The 20,885-nt window shown below is 49.9% G+C and overlaps 1 protein-coding gene across 5 annotated transcripts in view; it reads right to left on the bottom strand.

The window, feature by feature from the left end:
* Positions 1 to 3,101: 3,101 nt before the first annotated feature.
* Positions 3,102 to 20,885, bottom strand: part of USP43 (ubiquitin specific peptidase 43) — a 64,907-nt gene continuing 47,123 nt past the window's right edge. For all 5 annotated transcript variants that reach the window (XM_086686013.1, XM_086686011.1, XM_086686012.1 and 2 more), the window contains 2 exons: positions 19,009 to 19,173; positions 3,102 to 4,767 (listed from right to left, as the gene is read on the bottom strand). In XM_086686013.1, the coding sequence (XP_086542139.1) occupies positions 3,728 to 4,767; positions 19,009 to 19,173 (1,205 nt within the window). In that variant the 3' untranslated portion in view covers positions 3,102 to 3,727. The remainder of the gene's footprint in view (positions 4,768 to 19,008; positions 19,174 to 20,885) is intronic.

Raw genomic sequence — 20,885 nt, 5'->3', positions numbered from 1 at the left:
CGGCTTCCAATGAATGCATCTCACTAGCAGCTCTCTTGGGATCCACCCTATGTCCCCCTACGATACTCTAAGCCAACTTGTGCCAAGAACTGGAAGGGCCTTGAGTTCACAGAGCAACACTGACGTCAATTTGAATCCTCTCCTGGTAGCTCAGAGTCCTGGTAACAGCGATAATTGATGTTTGCTAATTAGCTCACTTCATACTCTCAGCAACCCATTGAATCAGGTCTTATTATTGTCCCCACTTCACAGACAAGGCAAGAGAGCCATGGGGGGAGGGGGTAGGTAACTTCCCAAACTCAAACAGCTGGACAGTGGCAGGGTGGGCTCTGAGCCCCAGGCAGTCTGGCTCCAGAGTCTGGTCTCTCAATGTGTGTGCGAGGCAATACGTCAAGACTCGGGGCCCAGGTGGAGTTGAGGGAGGATCTGGTCCAATGTCAAGACCAGACAGATGAAATGACTTCACAAGGTCATTCAACTACTTCATGGCAACCTCTCCCAGGTTCTTGCCTGTCCAGTTCAAGGTGCTTCTTCGTGGCAAGAGGGATGACAGGGATGTGTTTAGGGCAGGTATGTGGCTACCCCAAGGCCAGGCCAACCAGGATCTTGGAAAGCCTTCCCTTCAGACCCGAAATTTAGACAGGGGTGAGGGTCTGTCCACAGAACCCCAGGTTGGGGGCCCCCAACATGCCCAGAGAAACTCAGCTCCATGGGGCTCCACCTGGGGCTCCCGAGTGGCTGTTCAGACCACAGCCACCCCCTGTACACAATCACTCCTTGGGTCCAGTCCAAGGACTTTGGTTCTCCCAAAGTCTTGTGTTCTCCAAGCGAGAATTCCGACAGGAGTGCCGATGATCTGAGGAATAGAATTACTCTTGATTTCCATGCTCCACCTTGTGAACAGAGCCTCTCTCTTGGCCCTTGACCACTGCATGTATGTCTGTGTCCAATCCTGAAGTCCTCCTTTGCAGGACAAGTGTGGACGCAGAAACCTTCAGGGACAACAGCCCAGGCCCTATTGTGGTGTCATCATGCTGTGACATGAAGTTTTGCTGAGGATGACTTTGGGGGTATTTGGGGCCCATAAGGGTCACGAAAATGAAATTTAATCTATGGCAAAATAATATATATCCAGAGGGAGGGAGGGGCGTTACAGAATTTAACTATAGAAAGCCAGAAGTGCATCATCTTGGGGGATCATTTGTAATTCTCTCACACCCAGGTTTAAAGCGGGCTAGGTAAGAAGCAGCACTGCTCACACCTAATGTTTCTCTGACCACTTAGGTGTGGTTCTTTTCAGGTTGACTTGCCACAGGCCAGTGTCAGTCCAAAGAGAGGCTCTTCTGCACAACAAGGAGACCAGGACTTGGAGGTGAGTGTGAGTAACTGCTTTCCACCACAAATGCAGTGATTACACACAGCTTTTTAACTTCTTCAGGGTAGGGTTCTCACTGGAGACCCTTTTCTTCCATTGTCCATTCAGGGAGAAAAATGGAGACGGAGGTGGGGGATGTTTGGAGGACTGATAGAGCTTTCAGGAAGCCATCAACAGAGATGTCAATGCCTCAAACGTGGTCCAGTTCATATTGACCATGACTTCCAAAGGAGAGCACTAGACCTATTTCCCTCTGAAATGTTGCATACTTGTCAGAAAATAAGAACAGACCAATTTTCCTAGAGGCAGAACCATCAAATGAAGATTCATTCTGGAAAGATCAAAATCCTTTCCCAGACTCTTGTTCGTCCAGCCTTTCCTGCCGGGTCCCTGCAGAGGGGGAAGCAGTCTCATGGAAGGCAGACACCAAGGGGCCTTGGGCATCCCTGGTAAAGACCTGGGATGGCAGATATAGCCACCAGGGTCCATGTATTGTCTCTTAGTAAGCCTCCCAAGTCCAGTGCCCAGGGAAGATCTCCAGCCCGTGGTGCAGTATGGAGAATACCGCTAACACTTGGGACTCGTTCATGGTGTCCAACAGTATGCCAAAGGCCGAAGTCTTCTAGGGAAGAAGCCTGGGGGTGCACATCTGAGTCCCAACCCAATCCTTTAGAGGACAAAGGAAGGGAGGCTAGGCTCAGAAGGGCATGGGAGCCCAATATGACAAAAGAGCACCAACAGGAGAAAGATCCAGAGGAAATAGGATTCCTAGACTCCCATAAGAACCCAAGACGGCATGGACAGCTGTGTCGTCCACATCCAGCTTGAGATTTTGTCAGTTCACACTTGAGAACCTGGATGTCTTCTGAAATGCAGCCACACGGGTCTACGGGTATACATGTGGCCCTCTGGGGCCATGCGGCTGGGCTGGAGTTGGATGTCTTGAACAAATGGTTCCCATCAGAAAGGAAGTATTTCTAGAACACAGACTAAGTATAGACCCAGGTCTACTAGGGTCAGACGTAGCAGCTTCCCAGTACGAAGTGACAGGATATTTGTCAGAACAGCTACTAAGGAAAAAATAAAGTTCTAGGAAACCGGACAGTCAACTAATGGTCTGTGGGGACAGGCTCAGACTCTCGAGCCTCGTAAGTACAAACCCTCCAGAGACAGACCTGAAGGGACTGCTGTTTCCTTAGAAGATGGCAAGTCGTTTTATTTAAAAACACTTTAAAATTTTGGAAACAACTCATTTTTTGTGTTATTTTTGAGAGAGAGAGAGAGACAGAGCATGAGTGGGGGAGGGTCAGGGAGAGAGGAATCTGAAGCAGGCTCCAGGCTTCAGGCTCCGAGCTATCAGCACAGAGCCTGACGCAGGGCTCGAACTCATGAACCGCGAGTTCATGACCTGAGCCGAAGTCGGACACTTAACCGACTGAGCCACCCAGGGGCCCTGGCTCAGGCACCTCTTGATCTCGGGGTTGTGAGTTCGAGCCCCATGTTGGGTACAGGGATTACTTAAAAAATAAAATCTTTGAGGGGTGCCTGGGTGGCTCAGTCAGTTAAGCGTCCGACTTCAGCTCAGGTCATGATCTCAGGGTCGTGAGTTCAAGCCCCATACTGGGCTCCGTGCTGAATGTGAAGCGTACTTAAAAAATAAACATAAAGTCTTTGAAAAAAAAAAAAAGATCATTTGTTAGACTTGAATAACTCAGAGAGCCATTCACATGTTTCACTGATGGGCTTTTATTAAAATTGCATATAGGTCTCACACATTTTTTTTTAAAGAACTTCCTTTATGCCTAGTATCAAAATACTACAATTGTTTTGTTATATATTAAATATCTTCCTAAAGTCTCAATGATTTCTGTTCCATCCCTCCCCTAGAATCCTTCTTTATCGTGTGTTCGGCATCTTGAACGTTTCATCTCAGGAAGCGCGTAGAGGTTTGAAAACGAGAAGCCAATGACAAGAGTTGACTCGATGTTGCAGACTCTTCTCTACAGGGCTGTCGAGCTGGCCCACACCCAAATCACTCTCGAGTGTAGGGACTCACGCCCTGGAACTGTTGAAACCAATCAGTTCTTGCCCTGAAATAGTAAGGCTGACCCAACAGCACCCTCTGGTGGCTTGCACGGATAAAAGCACCGAACGGTTCAGAAAAGTATTTGGACATGCTATCTTGGAAATCCAGATGCGGACACCAAAACAAAAAAACAAAACTAAACTAAACTTATTTTCCGGGGTCCCAAGACAACTGGCTTCCCGGAAGCCCATTCTCCACACACTCGAGCTTCTTACAAGCTGCTCAGTCATGAGAATGCCAGCTTCACACCAAGCTGGAACACGCCATCAAAAGCTGGACTCGGGTAACGTTTTCTTCCGACTCAAGGAAAGAGTGTGGTACTTCACCTTTTGCAAGGTGCCCAAAGAAGTGTGCTCCCCTGGGACAGTCCTCTGGGACGTGCCCAGGGCACTGGCCCTCGTGGACCTGATGGCTTTGCGAGGGAGGCGGAGAGAGCTGGGAGCCGACCATACATCCCTTTCCAAGTGGGTGATGGGGGCTCTGGCCAGGCTCTCCTGAATCCGGGGGGAAGGAGAGGAGCCCCAAGAGTGCTCATCCACAGCCGGGCTCAGCCTGCCGCTCACCAGGGACACTGGGGACGCCTGGGGGGCCACCTCTGGCCTCTCAGATTTGTTCTCCTTCTTGGAAAACACGGACCTCAGAAGGGTGAGGGTCCCCTGTGGGACGTCCCTGCCGTCCACATTAGCCCTCATTCTGATGCGGGTATTCTGGCGGCTCTCTGCACTGTTTCTAGATAACTCCGTGCTGCTCAGCGCCTCTGTGGGGGAGGGTGCTGTGCTGAGGCTTCCTGCCTGGCCACTTCCCTTGCAGTTCGCTGTCTTCTGGCCCTCCGGCCGGGCTCGTTTCTCATTCGGCACTGAGGGCATCACCGTGAGGGGCAGGTCAAACCGTCTGGGGAGCCTGATATCCTGACTCGCATTTTCCTTGGCTTTCCTGGCTGTATTCAGGCCATCTGAGGTTCCGGGGGCTGCACAGGGACTGGGGTGGCCTGAGGGGCCGGGCGCTCGGGCCAGCACTGTCTCACTGGCTGGCCTACCGTCTTCACCCTCAGCGGACTTCCCGTCCTCGCAGGCAGCGCCCGTCAACAGCGGCACGATGGACTGGCTGGTGGATCGGGGCCTCCGCCTGGACTCCAAGTACTCCACCAACTCGACAGATGTACCGGGCGGTTTCTCCCTGGGTCTGAAAGACCAGCGGAGGGGCAAGGTCTTGAAGGCTCCCTGCTTGGCTCTGGAAGGCGTAGGCTCCTTCATGCTGATGCTTCGGCCTCGTACGCCCCGTACCAGACGCCTGGACTCCAGCTCTCCTGTAAGAGACACCAATAGCATCAGTGCCCAAATCCCCCTCCCAGCTGCAAGGCGTGACCATGCCCGCCATCGAACAGACCATGGCTGAGCACCCCTGATGTATCGGGCACTGTGCTGGCCGTTGGGGACACAGCAGTGAGCAGGACACTGAGGTCCCAGCCTTCGGAAGCATCAATGTTTGCAAACGCTCAGCAAAAGTCCTTCCTTTTCCAGGTTAAATTAGGTACGTGTACCTTTCAAATGCGAGATTCTCAGATACCCTATCCTGGGCCAAAAGGAAAAATTAATAAATTGTGCGTTTAATTTTATCAGAGCTCCCACTTACATTTTCCTTCTGCGTTCTGCAACACCTGTGTATGGTTGGAAAGACACATTTCATGTGTAAGAGTTAAACGAGAAACGGAGTCTAGAAAAACAGTGTAATCCAACCTGCAAAAATACATACTTGTGTGCGTGACACATGCATGTGAAAACATACAAACAAGTTTGTAGAAATAAACACTAAGATGACAAGGTGTCGAGGGGGCCATGGGATGCTGTGTGACTGATTTTCTTCTTAATTCTTTCCTAAACCTTAACATTTCTAAAGGGAATACACACATAACCAAGGATGTGTGTTTTTTCTTAAGAAACATCAGTTACTAAAACACTTCTATTTACAATAGTATCAGGGGCGCCTGTGTGGCTCAGTCCGTTAAACGTCAGACTTTGGCTCAGGTCATGATCTCCAGATCCATGGGTTGGAGACCCACATCAGGCCCCTGCACTGATAATGCAGAGCCTGCTTGGAATTCCCTCTCTCTCCTTCCCTCCCCCACTCATGCTGTCTCTATCTCTCCAAAATAAATAAACTTCAAAAAAAATTTTAAAAAAGAGAATAAAATACTTAGGAATTAACCAAGGAGGTAAGATTTATATAACAAAAACTACAAAACATTAAGAAGAAATTAAAGATGACATAAATGAAAAGACATCCCATGTTCATGGATTGGAAGGCTTAAATATTGTTAAAATGGCAACGTTACCCAGAGTGATCGATCTCCAGCTTCAATGCAGATCCCTATCAAAATCCCAACGGGGCTTTTTGCAGAGATGGAAAAATCCATCCTGAAATTCATATGGAATCTCAAGAGACCTCCACAGGCAGTCACAAAAAGACAAATACTGCATGATCCCACCACACAACGTACCCAGAGTGGTCGTAACCAGAGAGACAGAAAGTACAGAGACGGTTGTCAGGGGCTTGGGGACGAGGAGGGTGCGGTGTTATTGCGAAATGGGCAGAGGCTTTCAGATTTACAAGATGAAAAGAGTTATAGTGATGGACGGTGGCGATGGCTACGATACAATGGGAATGTATGGAATACCACTGAAATGTGCACTTGAAAAAGCTTCAAGTGATAAACTTTGTTGTAAGTATTTTCATGCAATAATAAAAGTGAAAATAAAAAGAAAATAAAAAAGAAAATAAAATAAAAAAAGAAAATAAAAATAAAAAGTGAAAATAAAAGAAAAGCAACTTGCAGCGTCTGCCTTCATTTATAAGATGCCTGTAATCACAGAGGGAAAGAACCTTCACCTGAAACACACAACCCACACGGTGGAGAGACAGTCTCGTGCGTTTAGAGAAAGACCTGAGGTGAACCCTACAAGCCTTCTGCCCCCAGATGACCGCCTGTATCATGGAGTGGGAGAGCAAGCCCTATACGAGTGAGGACCGTACCACAAATACAGCCCCGGTAAGCAGCACAGCCACCTGGGACGAGCCATGTGCAAAGGGACTTGGGATTGTCAGGGGACAGGCAACAGCTCAGTGTACTCTGGTGGAGAAAGCACAGCGCTGGACACATCAGCCAGGCCCCCGGGGAAGAAATGACCAGGAGGCAGAGTCCCAATGCCCGGCAAGGACTGGAGGGGTTGGACAGCATCTCCGAGGTTCCTGGGGAATTTTACCTTTCACGGATTATTTCCGGTAGTTTTTAATCGCCTACATTTTCCCCCCCAACTCGGTATTGTTTTCTTTAAAGCATTTCTGTAGCTAGCAATAGACACGGTTTTACCCCAAATATTTTGTAATTTCACTGTCCATGGCCCACCATTAAATCCCCATACCTCGGGGGAATAAAAGGTGCTGGGGTCTGAGACACATAAGCAGTTTTTTTGTTTTTCCCTCTTTGCAACCCTGGGAAGGGCAGAAAGCACTGCTTTTCTTAGGAGGATAAAGCTGTGACTTTCGGCTTTTCGAAATGAGGTAACACAGCCGGCGGCCTGGCAGGTGGCGAGGTGGCTTGGCAGTGCGTCCCCTCTTCCCGGATGAAAGGTCTGGGGCCCGGGCCCACGTCACCCCTGCAGCTCCCTTTCGCGGGGGCCGCAGATGTCCATGCAAGCCCTTCCTTCCGCCTCTTCCTCGAGATGGCAGCAAGGAGGCACCTTGGCCGCCAGTGTGAGAGCAGACGGGACAAGTGCCCACACTGATGCAGTGTCACCATTCACAAACGTCTCCCTTCCAAGGGGAGGGGAAAGTGCTCCCCCTGCTCCTCCCTGGGGGGACCTCCTGGAGGCGGGGAGCCAGAGGCAGAGGTAGCGTTCAGAGATGCTTGAGGGAGGGTACTTCCCTGCCCTGGATGGAATCTGTGGCCTTGCTCATGCCCAGTTGGCTGGAGAACCAGGAAGGAAGGGTCTAGAGCCTTGGGCCACATGGAGGACATGAATGGTCAAGTCCTTCCTGAAGGTTATGAGTCCCAGAGCCTGCAGGACAGGCTTCCCAGGTCCTGCGAGGCCTCCTCACACAGATGGCTCCCATGCGGCTGGTGGGCATGGCCCCCACCCAAGGCCCCACCCATGAGTGACTGCAAAGACAGCAGATGCTACCCTGAGAAATGCCCCATCTCTTCCTATGTGGCTTTTTATCCTAGCTAATGAAACCAGGGATCGATCTGACCTCACGATGTGTGCTATGAGCAAGGGGCGGGCCCCCCCAGCCCTTAGGACAAGACTCCTGGTCCAGTGCTCTCAGCTCTCAGGCTGTACAAGGGTTTCCTCTGACAGCCACCCACTCATGCATTTGACAGACATGTAATGAGAGCCCACTGTGTGCCTAGCATGTGTTTTCACCGCTGGGGACAGAGCTGTGGAAAAAAAACACAAAGTGCTTGTCCCTGTGGGGTTCGTCAGAAAGCAACAACATGTGATGTCATGGGATACAGTGCTAAGAGCTATGACGAAGAACGAGGCAGGGTAAGGGGGGTGGGATACAGTGTGGTGACTGCGGAGTGAGGAGAGTGAAAGGGAGAAGGAAGCCATGTGGAGATGGGGGAAAACAGCCGCCAGGTAGAGGAAACAGCAAGTGCAAAGGCCCTGAGGCACAAGTGAGCTTGGTGGGTCAGGGAAGCAGCAGAGAGACCACCGTGGCTGTAACCAAGGGAGAAAAGGTTCCCCAAGAGGCTCTTCATCTGCTGACTCCTTCTCTGTATTTGGAGGCATCTCTTTCTCTGGTTGAAGTCTGACCCCCTGACTTTCCTCTGGACCCTAGAGGGTAAGGACAAGCTCTTCAGCTGGGCTGAGCTTTGTCCACCTCTGAGAGTAAGCCAGTAGGACGAGGCTGGTGAGGGGAAAGGCTGCCTCGGGGGCCAAGGCCACCGCCCCTTCTATCGCTCCAAGAATCACCTCCGCTCAGGAGGGTGTGGAGGGGAGCCCCAATGGGCAAACGCAGAAGAAGACGACAGCACACATATTCTCTGATCCAATAGAAGAAATGGACAAAAGATAAGCTCTCAGGGAGATTCAAATACAGAGCAGGAGAGGACTGAAAAATGTCTTCCGGGTCTTACAATTCAGTAAATGCATTGGAGGCACGGAGGGTCATATTTGAGACTCAAATTAGTGGCCGAAAAGATAAAGGGAAAGGCAGTATCTCGCACCTGAGAGCCAAGTGACAGAGAGAAGTCACAGGGAAAAGCGAGAAGACACAGAGAACGGACCCAGGGGAGCCACCAGGCAAATGACAGAAATCTGAACAGTCAGAGAGACGATAAACCAAACAACACCACCCTGAAGAAAAGCCTGCATCACATAATCAACAATAGCCAAAGTATGGAAAGAGCCAAAACGTCCATCCACGGATGAGTGGGTAAAGAAAATGTGGTCTATATATACAATGGAGCATTACTTGGCGATCATAAAGAATGAAATCTTGCCATTTGCCAACAACGTGGATGGAACTGGAGTGTATTATGCTGAGCCAAGTAAGGCATAGGAAGATAAATATAGTATGATTTCACTCATATATGGAATTAAAAAAATTTTTTTAACGTTTATTTTAGAGAGAGACAGAGTGTGAGCAGGGGAAGGGACAGAGAGAGGGAGACACAGAATCCGAAGCAGGCTCCAGGCTCTGGCTGTCAGCACAGAGCCCGACGCGGGGCTCGAACCCACGAACTGTGAGATCATGACCTGAGCCGAGGTCGGATGCTTAACCGACTGAGCCATCCAGGCGCTCCTCGTACATGGAATTTAAGAAACAAAACAGATGAACATAGGGGATGGAAGGAAAAATAAGATAAAAATAGAGAGGGAGGCAAACCATAAGAGACTCTTAAATACAGAGAACAAAACTGAGGATTGCTGGAGGGGAGGCGGGTAGGGGGCTGGGTAGTAGAGAGGGCACTTGTTGGGATGAGCACAGGGTGTCATATGTGAGTGATGAATCACTAAATTCTACTCCTGAAATCATTATTACACTATATGTTAACTAACTTGGATTTAAACAAAATTTTTAAATTAAAAATAAATAGGAAGGAGGGAAGGAGGGAGGGAGGGAGGGAGCGAGGAAGGAAGGAAGGAAGGAAGGAAGGAAGGAAGGAAGGAGAGAAAGAAAAAGGAAAGGAGAGAGGAAGGAAAGAAGGAAGAAAGGAAGAAAGGAAGGAAGAGAAAGAAAGATAAGAAAAGAAAAGAAAAGAAAAGAAAAGAAAAGAAAAGAAAGGAAGCCTGCATCTGTAGCCTGAAAGGTTCTGGGGGTTCTAGGAAGGGTTGATGAACAAAAACACAGACCCAGGCATATACTAGTGTTGTTTCTAAATTCCAAGGTCAACCACAAATTCTCAAAAGCTTCCAGACAGAAAGGACAAGTGACTCTCACGTGAAAAAAGGAAAAAAAAAAAAAAAAAAAAAAAAAGAACTTCTCACCTGCAACCCTGGGGCTTGGCAGACCGTGGGAAAACATCTACAGACATCGGAGAGAGAAGGAAGGACTTCAGTCCAAGGGCCCTCCAACCAGACAAGCTGCCATTCGCTCCCCGGTGAAAGAAAATATTTGTGGCTACGCATCCCCCATCCCCGAAAAGAACTCTGACCAAACACTAAAGAATCAGAACCCAGACCTCAAGACAGAGGGGGACAGAAAGAAGACAGACGGGGGGTGTTCAACGGAGGCTGCCACAGGGGGACCATCCACCTGCAACAGGGCAGGTGGTCCCAGGACGGGGAATATGCAGTGATGTGAGCATGTTTGGGATCTGGAAAGGCACGGCACTCAGAGCCTGAAACCCTCTCAGAGAAGCTGAGGGCTTGGGATCCAGGTGGGGGGAGGGGAGGTTCTAAAACAGACCAGGGGGCACCCGTGGGGCTCAGTCAGTCAAGCGTCCAAATTTGGCTCAGGTCATCTCACGGTTTGTGAGTTCGAGCCCCGGGTCGGGCTCAGCGCTGACTAGTGCAGAGCATGCTTGGGATTCTCTCTCTCTGCCCAACCCCGCCTCCCCCCACCCCCCCACTGCCCAACTCACGCTTTCTCTATCTCTCTCTCTCTCAAAATAAATAAACTTTAAAAAAATAAATATGGGCTCCTGGGTGGCTCAGTTAGTTAAGCATCCAACTTCTGCTCAGGTCATGATCTCACGGTTTGTGGGTTCGAGCCCCGCGTCGGGCTCTGTGCTGACAGCTCAGAGCCTGGAGCCTGCTTCGGATTCTGTGTCTCCCTCTCTTTCTGCCCCTCCCCTGCTCGTGCTCTGTCTCTCTCAAAAATAAATAATGGAAGGAAGGAAGGGAGGGAGGGAGGGAGGGAGGGAGGGAGGGAGGGAGGGAGGAAGGGAGGAAGATTAAAAAATAAAACAGACCAGAGGGACACTAAAAGCATTTCAAAGCACTCGCTTTGCAGGGGTGGGGGTGGGAGGGATAACGTGGAGACATCTTGCTGGGGGGAAGGACAGCAGGCAGGCACGAAGGGAATAGTCTGGCTTCTCATATCCATATAATAGGAAAATGCATTTACACATTGGGAAGGATAAGTAACAATTAATGCTAAGCTAGTCCGTCAGAGAAAGACAAATACCACAGGACTTCACTCATAGGTGGAATTTAAAATACAAAACAGACAGGGGTGCCTGGGTGGCTTAGTGGTTGACCGTCTGACTTCAGCTCAGGTCATGATCTCACTGTTCATGAGTTCGAGCCCCGCGTCGGGCTGTGTGCTGACAGCTCAAAGCCTGGAGCCTGCTTCGGATTCTGTGTCTCCCTCTCTCTCTAACCCTCTCCCGCTCACACCCTGTGTCTCTCTCAAAAATAAATAAACATTAAAATAAATAAGTAAATAAAATACAAAACAGATGAACATAGGGGAAGGGAAGCAAAAATAATATAAAAACAGGGAGGGGGACAAAACATAAGAGACTCCTAAATACAGAGAACAAACAACAAACTGAGGGTTGCTGGGGTGGCTGTGGGTGGGGGGATGGGCTAGATAGGGGAGGGGCATTGAGGAGGGCAATTGTCGGGATGAGCCCTGGGTGTTATACGTAGGGGGATGAATCACTGGAATCTACTCCTGAAACCATTATTGCACTCACTATATGCTATCTAACTTGGATGTAAATTTAAAAAATTAATTAATTAAAAAAAACCAAAAAAACCCAAGATGGAAAAGAACAGAACTTCCAAACAAAGGGGGAAAAGAAGAGAGAGCAGAGACCAATGAGATCGACTCAGTAAAAAACAAGGAAAAAGGAAAAAAAGAAACAATAATAAAAAAGTGTTTTAACAGAACAAAATCAAGTTTAGGGTTGTTACTGATGAGGGAGGCTGAGGTGGGCTGAGGACAAAATACAAGCTAGCAACCCCCCACCCCCACCCCCACCCTCCATCAGCCCTCCTGGCAGGTGGGATGTGTGAGATATTCCCCAGGCTCTGCGAGAGGCAAAAACCACCTTAGCTAGACCATAGCCAGGCCTCCAGGATCCTGAGAGTCGTTAGCATATGAAAATCTCACCGGAAACTTCCCTTGGACCTGACCTCCCCCAACTCCCAAATGTATAACCCTTCTCTCCACAGGGTCTGGGACAGCTCTTCCTGCCCACGGGTCCTGTCTCCATGCTTTAATAAAATCACTTTTTTTGCACCAAAGATGTCTTCAAGAATTATTTCCTGGCCATTGCCTCCGGATGCCCTACCACCCCAAAACCTCATCAGTTACATTAAAAACGGATGGGCTGGGGCGCCTGGGTGGCTCAGTAGGTTAAGCATCCAACTTCAGCTCAGGTCACGATCTCGCGGCTTGTGGGCTCGAGCCCCGCGTCGGGCTCTGTGCTGACAGCTCAGAGCCTGGAGCCTGCTTCCGATTCTGTGTCTCTCCCTCTCTCTCTGCCCCTTCCCCAGTCACACTCTGTCTGTCTCTTTCAAAAATAAATATTAAAAAAAAAAATTAAAAAAAAACCAGATGGGCTGAATGCTCCCCTTGTTAAGACAGGCTCTTGATTTTGACATTCAAAAAAAAAAAAATAATAATAATAATAAAACCACAACATATTGGGGCGCCTGGGTGGCTCAGTCGGTTGAGCATCCAACTTCAGCTCAGGTCACTCGCGGTCCGTGAGTTCAAGCCCCGCGTTGGGCTCTGGGCTGATGGCTCGGAGCCTGGAGCCTGCTTCCGATTCTGTGTCTCCCTCTCTCTCTGCCCCTCCCCCATTCATGCTCCGTCTCTCTGTCTCCTAAATAAATGTTAAAAAAACAAAAAAACCCAAAAAACCAAAACATAGTGTTTACCAGAAACCACTTAAAAGTAACTGTAAGAGAAAAATTCATAAAGCAAAAGAGAACAACAAAATGATACCAGGCCAGTGCCAACAAAAAGAAAGGAGGAAGGGGTGGAAGGATTAATCTTGAACACGGTAGAATTTAAGATTAAAAGCACTTGAGATAAAGAGCCACGTTACAAGGAGGACAGACAATTTGTAAAGAAGACCTAACAGTCGTCAGCTTCAGACATCTATTAACAAGGCAGCAAACCATATAAAGGAGATATTACTGAAGTCCGTGGTATAAAAATACAGCCATACAGAGGGTGCCAAATATGCCTCCTTCCTAGCGAGGCGGTCCTCGATAAGGTCAACGTACAGACAAAGTGAACTGAATCCAAAAAACGACTCACCTGATTGAAGAGCTACGACCTCACAAAGACACAGTCGACATGACTCCACGCGTGCAAAGAACATCGACAAAATAATAATCATGTACTTACTGTATCACAAAAAGGGAATGCTTTTGGAAAACCACATTCTTGGCTCACCATCCGCAAAATTAGAAAGAGAGAGTTACAGGGAGACCCCCCAAATCATAAACGCTTGAAACTCCCAGGTAACTTTTAAAGACGAAATAAAAGCAGAAATAATGTAGGACCTGGAAAGCACTTCAAGTGACAAGGAAAACCTGGAAGGCCCAATAAAAGTCGTAGAGAAAATCAGTCATCAAGAGCACCTCGATCGTAAAGCTGAAGTCCCGGGACCCCTTATCCACCTGAGGGGAGCCCTTATTCACCTGAGGGGTTTCTGCGTAAGACCCCAGCAATTTTTTCACATGGTCTTGCTTTGTTTCCTATTTAACAGAGAGACACAGAGAGAGAGAGAGCGAGCGAGCGAGAGAGAGAGAGAGAGAGAGAGAGAGCGAGCAGGGGAGGGACAGAGGGAGAGAGAGACTCTGAAGCAGGCTCCATATATTCAGCACGGAGCCCAACGTGGGGCTCAATCCCACAACTCTGGGATCATGACCTGAGCCGAAATCAAGAGTCTGATGCTCCACTGACTGAGCCACCCAGGTGCCCCATCACATACATGGTTTTATTTTTATAAAACATGCAGGGGCGCCTGGGTGGCTCAGTCGGTTAAGCGTCCGACTTCAGCTCAGGTCACGATCTCGTGGTCCGTGAGTTCGAGCCCCGCCTCGGGCTCTGGGCTGATGGCTCAGAGCCTGGAGCCTACTTCTGATTCTGTGTCTCCCTCTCTCTCTGCCCCTCCCCTGTTCATGCTCTGTCTCTCTCTGTCTCAAAAATAAATAAACGTTAAAAAAAAAATTAAAAACTTGCAGAAGTAAGGTGTTTTTACATCCTTCTCCTTGGAGAGCTTCTCCTGACACCTGTCCCCGATTACAGAAGATGCAGTCCCCTTCAATATTCCTTGGATCCAGCCCTTTTGGTCCAAATGCCTTCCCCGTTCCCACATCCCATAACTAGGGCTACTGGAAGGATGAAGTTCCCAAGCTGTCAGGGTTTCTCTCCAGAGGCCTGCTTGGCATTTGGGAGGGACAATTCTGTCCTGAAACGACACCATCTCTGGTCCTGCCCGCTGGGGACTACGTGCTACTTAGTCCCCTGTACTCGTGTTGACAGTGACAAAACTCTCCTCCAAACCCAGGGGGAGATTGGGTGGTACCCACCCCCCACGGAGACCTATATGCTGGAGCCGGATGTTGCCCAGGCTGACTGCTAACAAGAAAATGAGGCTGGGTTTTCAACCACCTCAACAGGCTCCAAAGCCCACCACTGTTTTAGTCAAACACCCAAGAGGGAACGCTCCCTTTGGAAGCAAGGCTCTTGCAGGGTCCGCACGGCATGATCTCCAGTTTGGAATTTATAGCTAGCAGCCACAGAGGCAGGATGCCCGCAGCCAGAGGGAGTGGGGTCTGTCTGCACCCCTCGCTTCTCCAAGGAGGCGAGCTTGCACCTGGGGACATCCCAGCCTCGGCTTTCTCCTCTTCAAAAGGGCTTTTCGTTTCACCCTCTTGGAGATGCTGATGACCAGAGGGAGAAGTAAAATGCCGGCCAGAGGCTGGGATAAACTTATTCGTCCATATTCCTTCCCCTCCCGCCCTAGTGCTGTCTCTTGGGGAGTGGTGGCAGGGAGGGGGGTGGTTCTCTGAAGCTGTGCCTGACTCCGGGCTGAGTACCATGTTGAAAAGCTGGGCCATCTTTTAAAGTTGCCTCCCAGTTGGGGTGCCTGGGTGGCTCAGTCGGTTGGGCGTCTGACTTCGGCTCAGGTCATGATCTCGCGGTTTGTGAGTTCAAGCCCACGTCGGGCTCTGTGCTGACGGCTCGGAGCCTGGAGCCTGTTTCGGATTCTGTGTCTCCCTCTCCCTCTGCCCCTCCCCTGCTCATGCTCTGACTCTGTCTTTCGATAATAAATATTAAAAAAAAAAAAAAATTTAAAGTTGCCTCCCAGTGGAGGCGTGAAATACACTTCCCCCCGGGAGAACTGAGACGTGGCCTAAGGTTCCAGGCCAAGGTTCCAGGCCCCTGGAACAGAACTGGGATGGATTTATGAGCGCATCAGAGGCTCATGCTGATGGGGTGGACAAGCCTGGGAAAGAATGCCTTTGGTGTGTGTGTGTGTTCACCAGATGCTGCCTCGATGTGCATCATGAGAGGGGAAAAGGAAAGTCCAGAGACAGGGTGGGTCAGAACATAACACATTAAACACTTGGCTTCCACAAGAAAAAAAAACAAAAAACAAACGCACTCTAAGAAAATCAGACACATGTCATAGGCACGTAGAGACGCTCCGATCAGTATTCTTTCTAACTGTGAAATACTGGGAGCCAAGATGCCAAACCCTAAGGAACAGTCAACCCAACTGGGACACATAAACCATCGTGAAACAGAGTGTTGGATTCAAAGATGCTCTAAAACCACCTGTAGCCTCAAGATTGTATCATCACATGCATTCACTCACAAAAACGTAACAAGAGCCTGCTACATGTCAGGTGTCCTGTTGGCCACTTTGATACAACGGTGACACAACGTATAAAGACGTAAATAGCTGATGAATGAACACATAGGCTACGCCCAGGTACAATCTCACTCCCAGATACCCACGTGCAGACGTACGCACGACAAAAACACGTGAGCAAAGATGCGCACAGCAGGACCACTGGTGACAGCCCACACCAGAAACTACCCCAGTATCCAACCACAAGAGAATACGTAAATAAAATATGAACTCTTCTTATAACGTGGGGGCAGTCTTATAGGGATTTCTACAGCATCACCAAGGAACTTAAGAATCTGTAAATCGAGGGGCACCTGGCTGGCTCAGTCGGTTAAGCGTCCGACTTCAGCTCGGGTCACGATCTCGCGGTCTGTGAGTTCAAGCCCTGCGTCGGGGCTCTGTGCTGACAGCTCAGAGCCTGGAGCCTGTTTCAGATTCTGTGTCTCCCTCTCTCTCTGACCCTTCCCCGGTCATGCTCTGTCTCTCTCTGTCTCAAAAATAAATAAATGTGTAAAAAAAATTAAAAAAAAAAAAAGACTCTGTAAATCGAGCCCCACGTCGGGCACTGCACTGACAGCTCAGAGCCTGGAGCCTGTTTCGGATTCTGTATCTCCCTCTCTCTGACCCTCCCCTGTTCATGCTGTGTCTCTCTGTCTCAAAAATAAATAAATGTTTTAAAAAAAAATTAAAAAAAAAAAAGAATCTGTAAATCGAGCCCCACGTCGGGCACTGCACTGACAGCTCAGAGCCTGGAGCTTGCTTCGGGTTCTGTGTGTGTCTCTCCCTCCCTGTCTGCTCCTCCCCCAGTCGCTCTCTCTATCTCAAAAAAAATGAATAAATGTTAAAAAAAAAAAAAAAGAATCTGTAAATTTGTAACTCAAGGTGCTTCCCCTGATGATCAAGCCAAACTTTTCCAGATCGGCCTCTGAGATCGATTTCATCCCATCCACGAGCCCACAGGGAAAAAGGAAGTGGTTCTCCCACCCCACCCACCGTGCTTTCTTTCCCAAATCCCTGCTTTTGATGTTTACTGACCATCATCAACAGTCAACAGACGACAATGTCTCTGTCTGTCTATCTGCCTCTGTCTCTCATGGGAACTTAGACGTCTGTGCAGAGAACTTTAGGTGGCTGAGTTATTTCCAGGGCTGTTTTTTTTTTTTTTTTTTTTTTTTTTTTTACCAATGGAATAAAGCCACACACAACATACATTAACTTAAACAGATATGGTGCTGAGCAAAGGAAACCGAACAGGAAAATATATGTACTGTATGACTCCGTTTACATCAAGTTCCGACACAGGCAAGACTGATCTATGGCATCAGAAGTCAGTCCCCCCCTCTGGAAAGGAGGGAAACAGTAACGACTGAGAGAGATACAGGGGGTAGGGAGGGCCTGCAACGTTCTATTTCGTAATCTGGGTGATGGTTATGTGGATGTGTACATTTTAGGATAATTCATTAGATGTGCATTTGTGATTAACACACTTCTCTGTATATATATCATACCTACATTAAAAAGATCTTACTTTTTTATTTGAGAGAGAGAGAGAGAGAGAGAGAGAATGAGCAGGGGAGGGGTAGAGAGAGAGAGAGAATCCCAAGCAGGCTCCGCACTGTCACTGCAGAGCCCGATGTGGGGCTCGATCTCACGAACCTTGAAATCAGGACCTGAGCCGAAATCAAGAGCTGGATGCTTAACCGACTGAGCCACCCGGGCGCCACCAAAAAATCTTATTTTAAAAGCTAATTCAGGAGCTAAGAGGACACACGGAAACTGCAAGTAATTAGTACGTGCTGGTGCTTTCTGAGCAAAGGGGCGCACAGGCATGCACACGCGTGCTCCGAGATTTTCCGGATGGACTGTTTCTGTGGTTATCCCCTGCCTTTCTTGCACCACCATTATTTTCTCCCTCTAGGGAGAGGATCACCTGAATCCTAACTGGATCGTCCGGATGCCAACGTGCTCTAGGTCCCAGAAGAAAACATAAACACACGCTGCTGTCATCTGGGCCTCTCTCTGGCTCAGATGACCACAGTCAGCACTCCAACCTGGCCTCCCACCCTTGTCCCTCCCCCTTGCGATGGAGTCCCAGAGCAGACTTGGTGAAAATATAAATCCCAGCTCAGAATTCCCCAAGAGCTACTCACTGCCCTGGGGGCCAAAAGCCAACTTTGTACCACGAGCCAAAGGCGCGCTGAGCCCCGGCCCGTCGATCTCTAGCTGTCTTCTCTGGCCACTGCTCCCGTCCCTCTGCCTCTCACACGCATCCCACACTCACCCCCACCTCGGAGCTCCCCTGCCCGGAGCACATGCCCAACCTTCTCCACCACTCCCTCTGTCTCAGGTGTCTGCTCCAAAGCTGTCACTGCAGAAGGACCTTCCCCACCCGCCCCGTTCTAACGGGGCCCCTGCGTCCTTTCTCTCCCACCCCCAGCCTGGATTCCTCTGATGATCTACCTCCCCTTGTCCCTGCTTTATACCAGGTCGTTACACGCATCTACTGGTTTACGTGTTATCTTCCCCATTAGACGGCACGCTCCAGGGAGCAGAGAAAGAACGTACCTGCGGCTGGAGGGCAGCGGGCAGGGGAGGAGGCGGAGGGAGAGGGCAGGTCACAGAAGACCCCATAGGAGACATGGATGTCTCTCCTAACGACGGGCACTTTTTTTCAAAATTTTTAATGCTTATTTATTTTTTGAGAGAGAGAGAGCATGAGTGGGAGAGGAGCAGAGAGAGAGGGAGACACAGAATCCGAAGCAGGCTCCAGGTTCTGGGCTGTCGGCACAGAGCCCAACACGGGGCTCAAACTCACGAGCCGTGAGATCATGACCTGAGCCGAAGTCGGACGCTCAACCTACTGGGCCACCCAGGTGCCCCATTTATTTATTTATTTTTTAATTTTAAATGTTTATTTGAGAGAGAGAGAGAGAGAGAGAGAGAGAGAGAGAGAGAACGAGTGGGGGAGGGGCAGAGAGAGAGGGAGACACAGAATCTGAAGCAGGCTCCGGGCTCCGAGCTGTCAGCACAGAGCCCAACACGGGGCTCGAACTCACGAGCCGTGAGATGATGACCTGAGCCGAAGTTGGGTGCTCAACCGACTGAGCCCCCCAGGCGCCCCTGACGGACATCTTCACACTCAAAGCCGAGGAGCAGAGGCCGTTAAGGCAAGTGAAAAATAGAATCGGCCAATCTTACCGACACAATAGGACATACCCTTTTCCTGATCGGAGAGGCCGTTGGTGAAGACGGGAGGGTCAGGCGCCAGGGGCCGGGAGGGGCCGGGGCTGGAGCTCCAGGACAGCAGGCTCCCCCTCGCACTGCTGTTACTGCTCCCGAGTCGAAGGAGCCAGTGATCGGAGAAGGAGGAGCTGGTGGAACCTGCGGGACACAGAGAGGAAAGGCTGGACCCAGCCCCACCCCATCGGGGGTCCCCAAAGGAGCTTCTGGAAGCCAGAGGGGAGGCTGGACCCAGCCCCACCCGTCAGGGGTCCCCAAAGGAGCTTCCAGAAGCCAGAGGGAAGGCTGGACCCAGCCCCACCCCGTCGGGGGTCCCCAAAGGAGCTTCTGGAAGCCAGAGGGGAGGCTGGACCCAGCCCCACCCCGTCGGGGGTCCCCAAAGGAGCTTCTGGAAGCCAGAGGGAAGACTGGACCCAGCCCCACCCCGTCTGGGGTCCCCAAAGGAGCTTCTGGAAGCCAGAGGGAAGGCTGGACCCAGCCCCACCCCATCGGGGGTCCCCAAAGGAGCTTCTGGAAGCCAGAGGGAAGGCTGGACCCTGCCCCACCCCGTCGGGGGTCCCCAAAGGAGCTTCTGGAAGCCAGAGGGGAGGCTGGACCCAGCCCCACCCTGTCGGGGGTCCCCAAAGGAGCTTCTGGAAGCCAGGCTCCCACCCCCCCGAGCCCCGGGATGGTACAACCCAAGCAGAATCACACAAGCCAAAGTCATGACCAGAGGAGAAACCCGCTACAGATTAGCCACGTGACCAAGCTGAAAATTTAGGGAAAGGCATTTGGGCACAGAAAGGTCAGCGTGTTGATGAGTTCTGAAATGCTTTTCCTGGGGTGCCTGGGGGGCTCAGTCCGTGGGGCGGCCAACTCTTGGTTTCAGCTCAGGTTGTGATCTCACAGAGCATCCAGCTCTGTATTGACAGTGCAGAGCCTGCTAGGGATTCTCTCTCTCTCTCTCTCTCCCCACTTCATTTCCCAAAAAATAAATAAATAAATAAAATAAAAATAAAAATAAAAACTTAAAAAAAAAAGTTTTTCCTGACATTACTTGCCATCATCTCTAGTTTTCTAAACAGGCTAGGTTTTCCACTCGTTCTATCTTCTTTAAGAGAAAGGCAGGCAGGGCGCCTGGGGGGCTCAGTCAGTTAAGCGGCTGACTTCGGTCGAGATCAGGTCATGATCTCACGGTCCGTGAGTTCGAGCCCCGCATCGGGCTCTGTGCTGACAGTTCAGAGCCTGGAGCCTGTTTCAGATTCTGTGCCTCCCTCTCTCTGACCCTCCCCCGTTCATGCTCTGTCTCTCTCTGTCTCAAAAATAAATAAATGTTAAAAAAATTAAAAAAAAAAGAGAGAAAGGCAGGCTTTGCATTAGGGTTTAGACCTCCTGGGGCATTTTGGTTTAATTTGCCTGCCTTCCAATAATTATTAGGAAGAACATAGAGGCAATTAAAACGAACAAACAAAAAAAGCTCTCCCATCCCAAAGATAAGGATAGGATTGCAGAGTGAAACAAATCACATAAAAAGGTCAACTTTGATCCTTTTTAAAAATTTCCTGCAGGGGCACCTGGGTGGTGCAGTCAGTTAAGCGTCCGACTTCAGCCAGGTCACGATCTCGCGGTCCAGGAGTTCGAGCCCCGCGTCAGGCTCTGGGCTGATGGCTCAGAGCCTGGAGCCTGTTTCCGATTCTGTGTCTCCCTCTCCCTCTGCCCCTCCCCCATTCATGCTCTGTTTCTCTCTGTCCCAAAAATAAATAAACGTTGAAAAAAAAAAAAATTTCCTGCAGACTTCCAAGTCTGAGGTTGTTTACTAGATGTGTCTCTGGAGGGGGTTAAGCAGCTACCTTTCCCGCTGAGACCCGGAGTCC

Source organism: Puma concolor, chromosome E1, assembly GCF_028749965.1.
Source record: "Puma concolor isolate L17-30 chromosome E1, mPumCon1.1.hap2, whole genome shotgun sequence".
NCBI lineage: Eukaryota > Metazoa > Chordata > Mammalia > Carnivora > Felidae > Puma > Puma concolor.
Note: the sequence above shows the minus strand (reverse complement) of the source record. Positions and strands in the feature narration are given on the sequence as shown.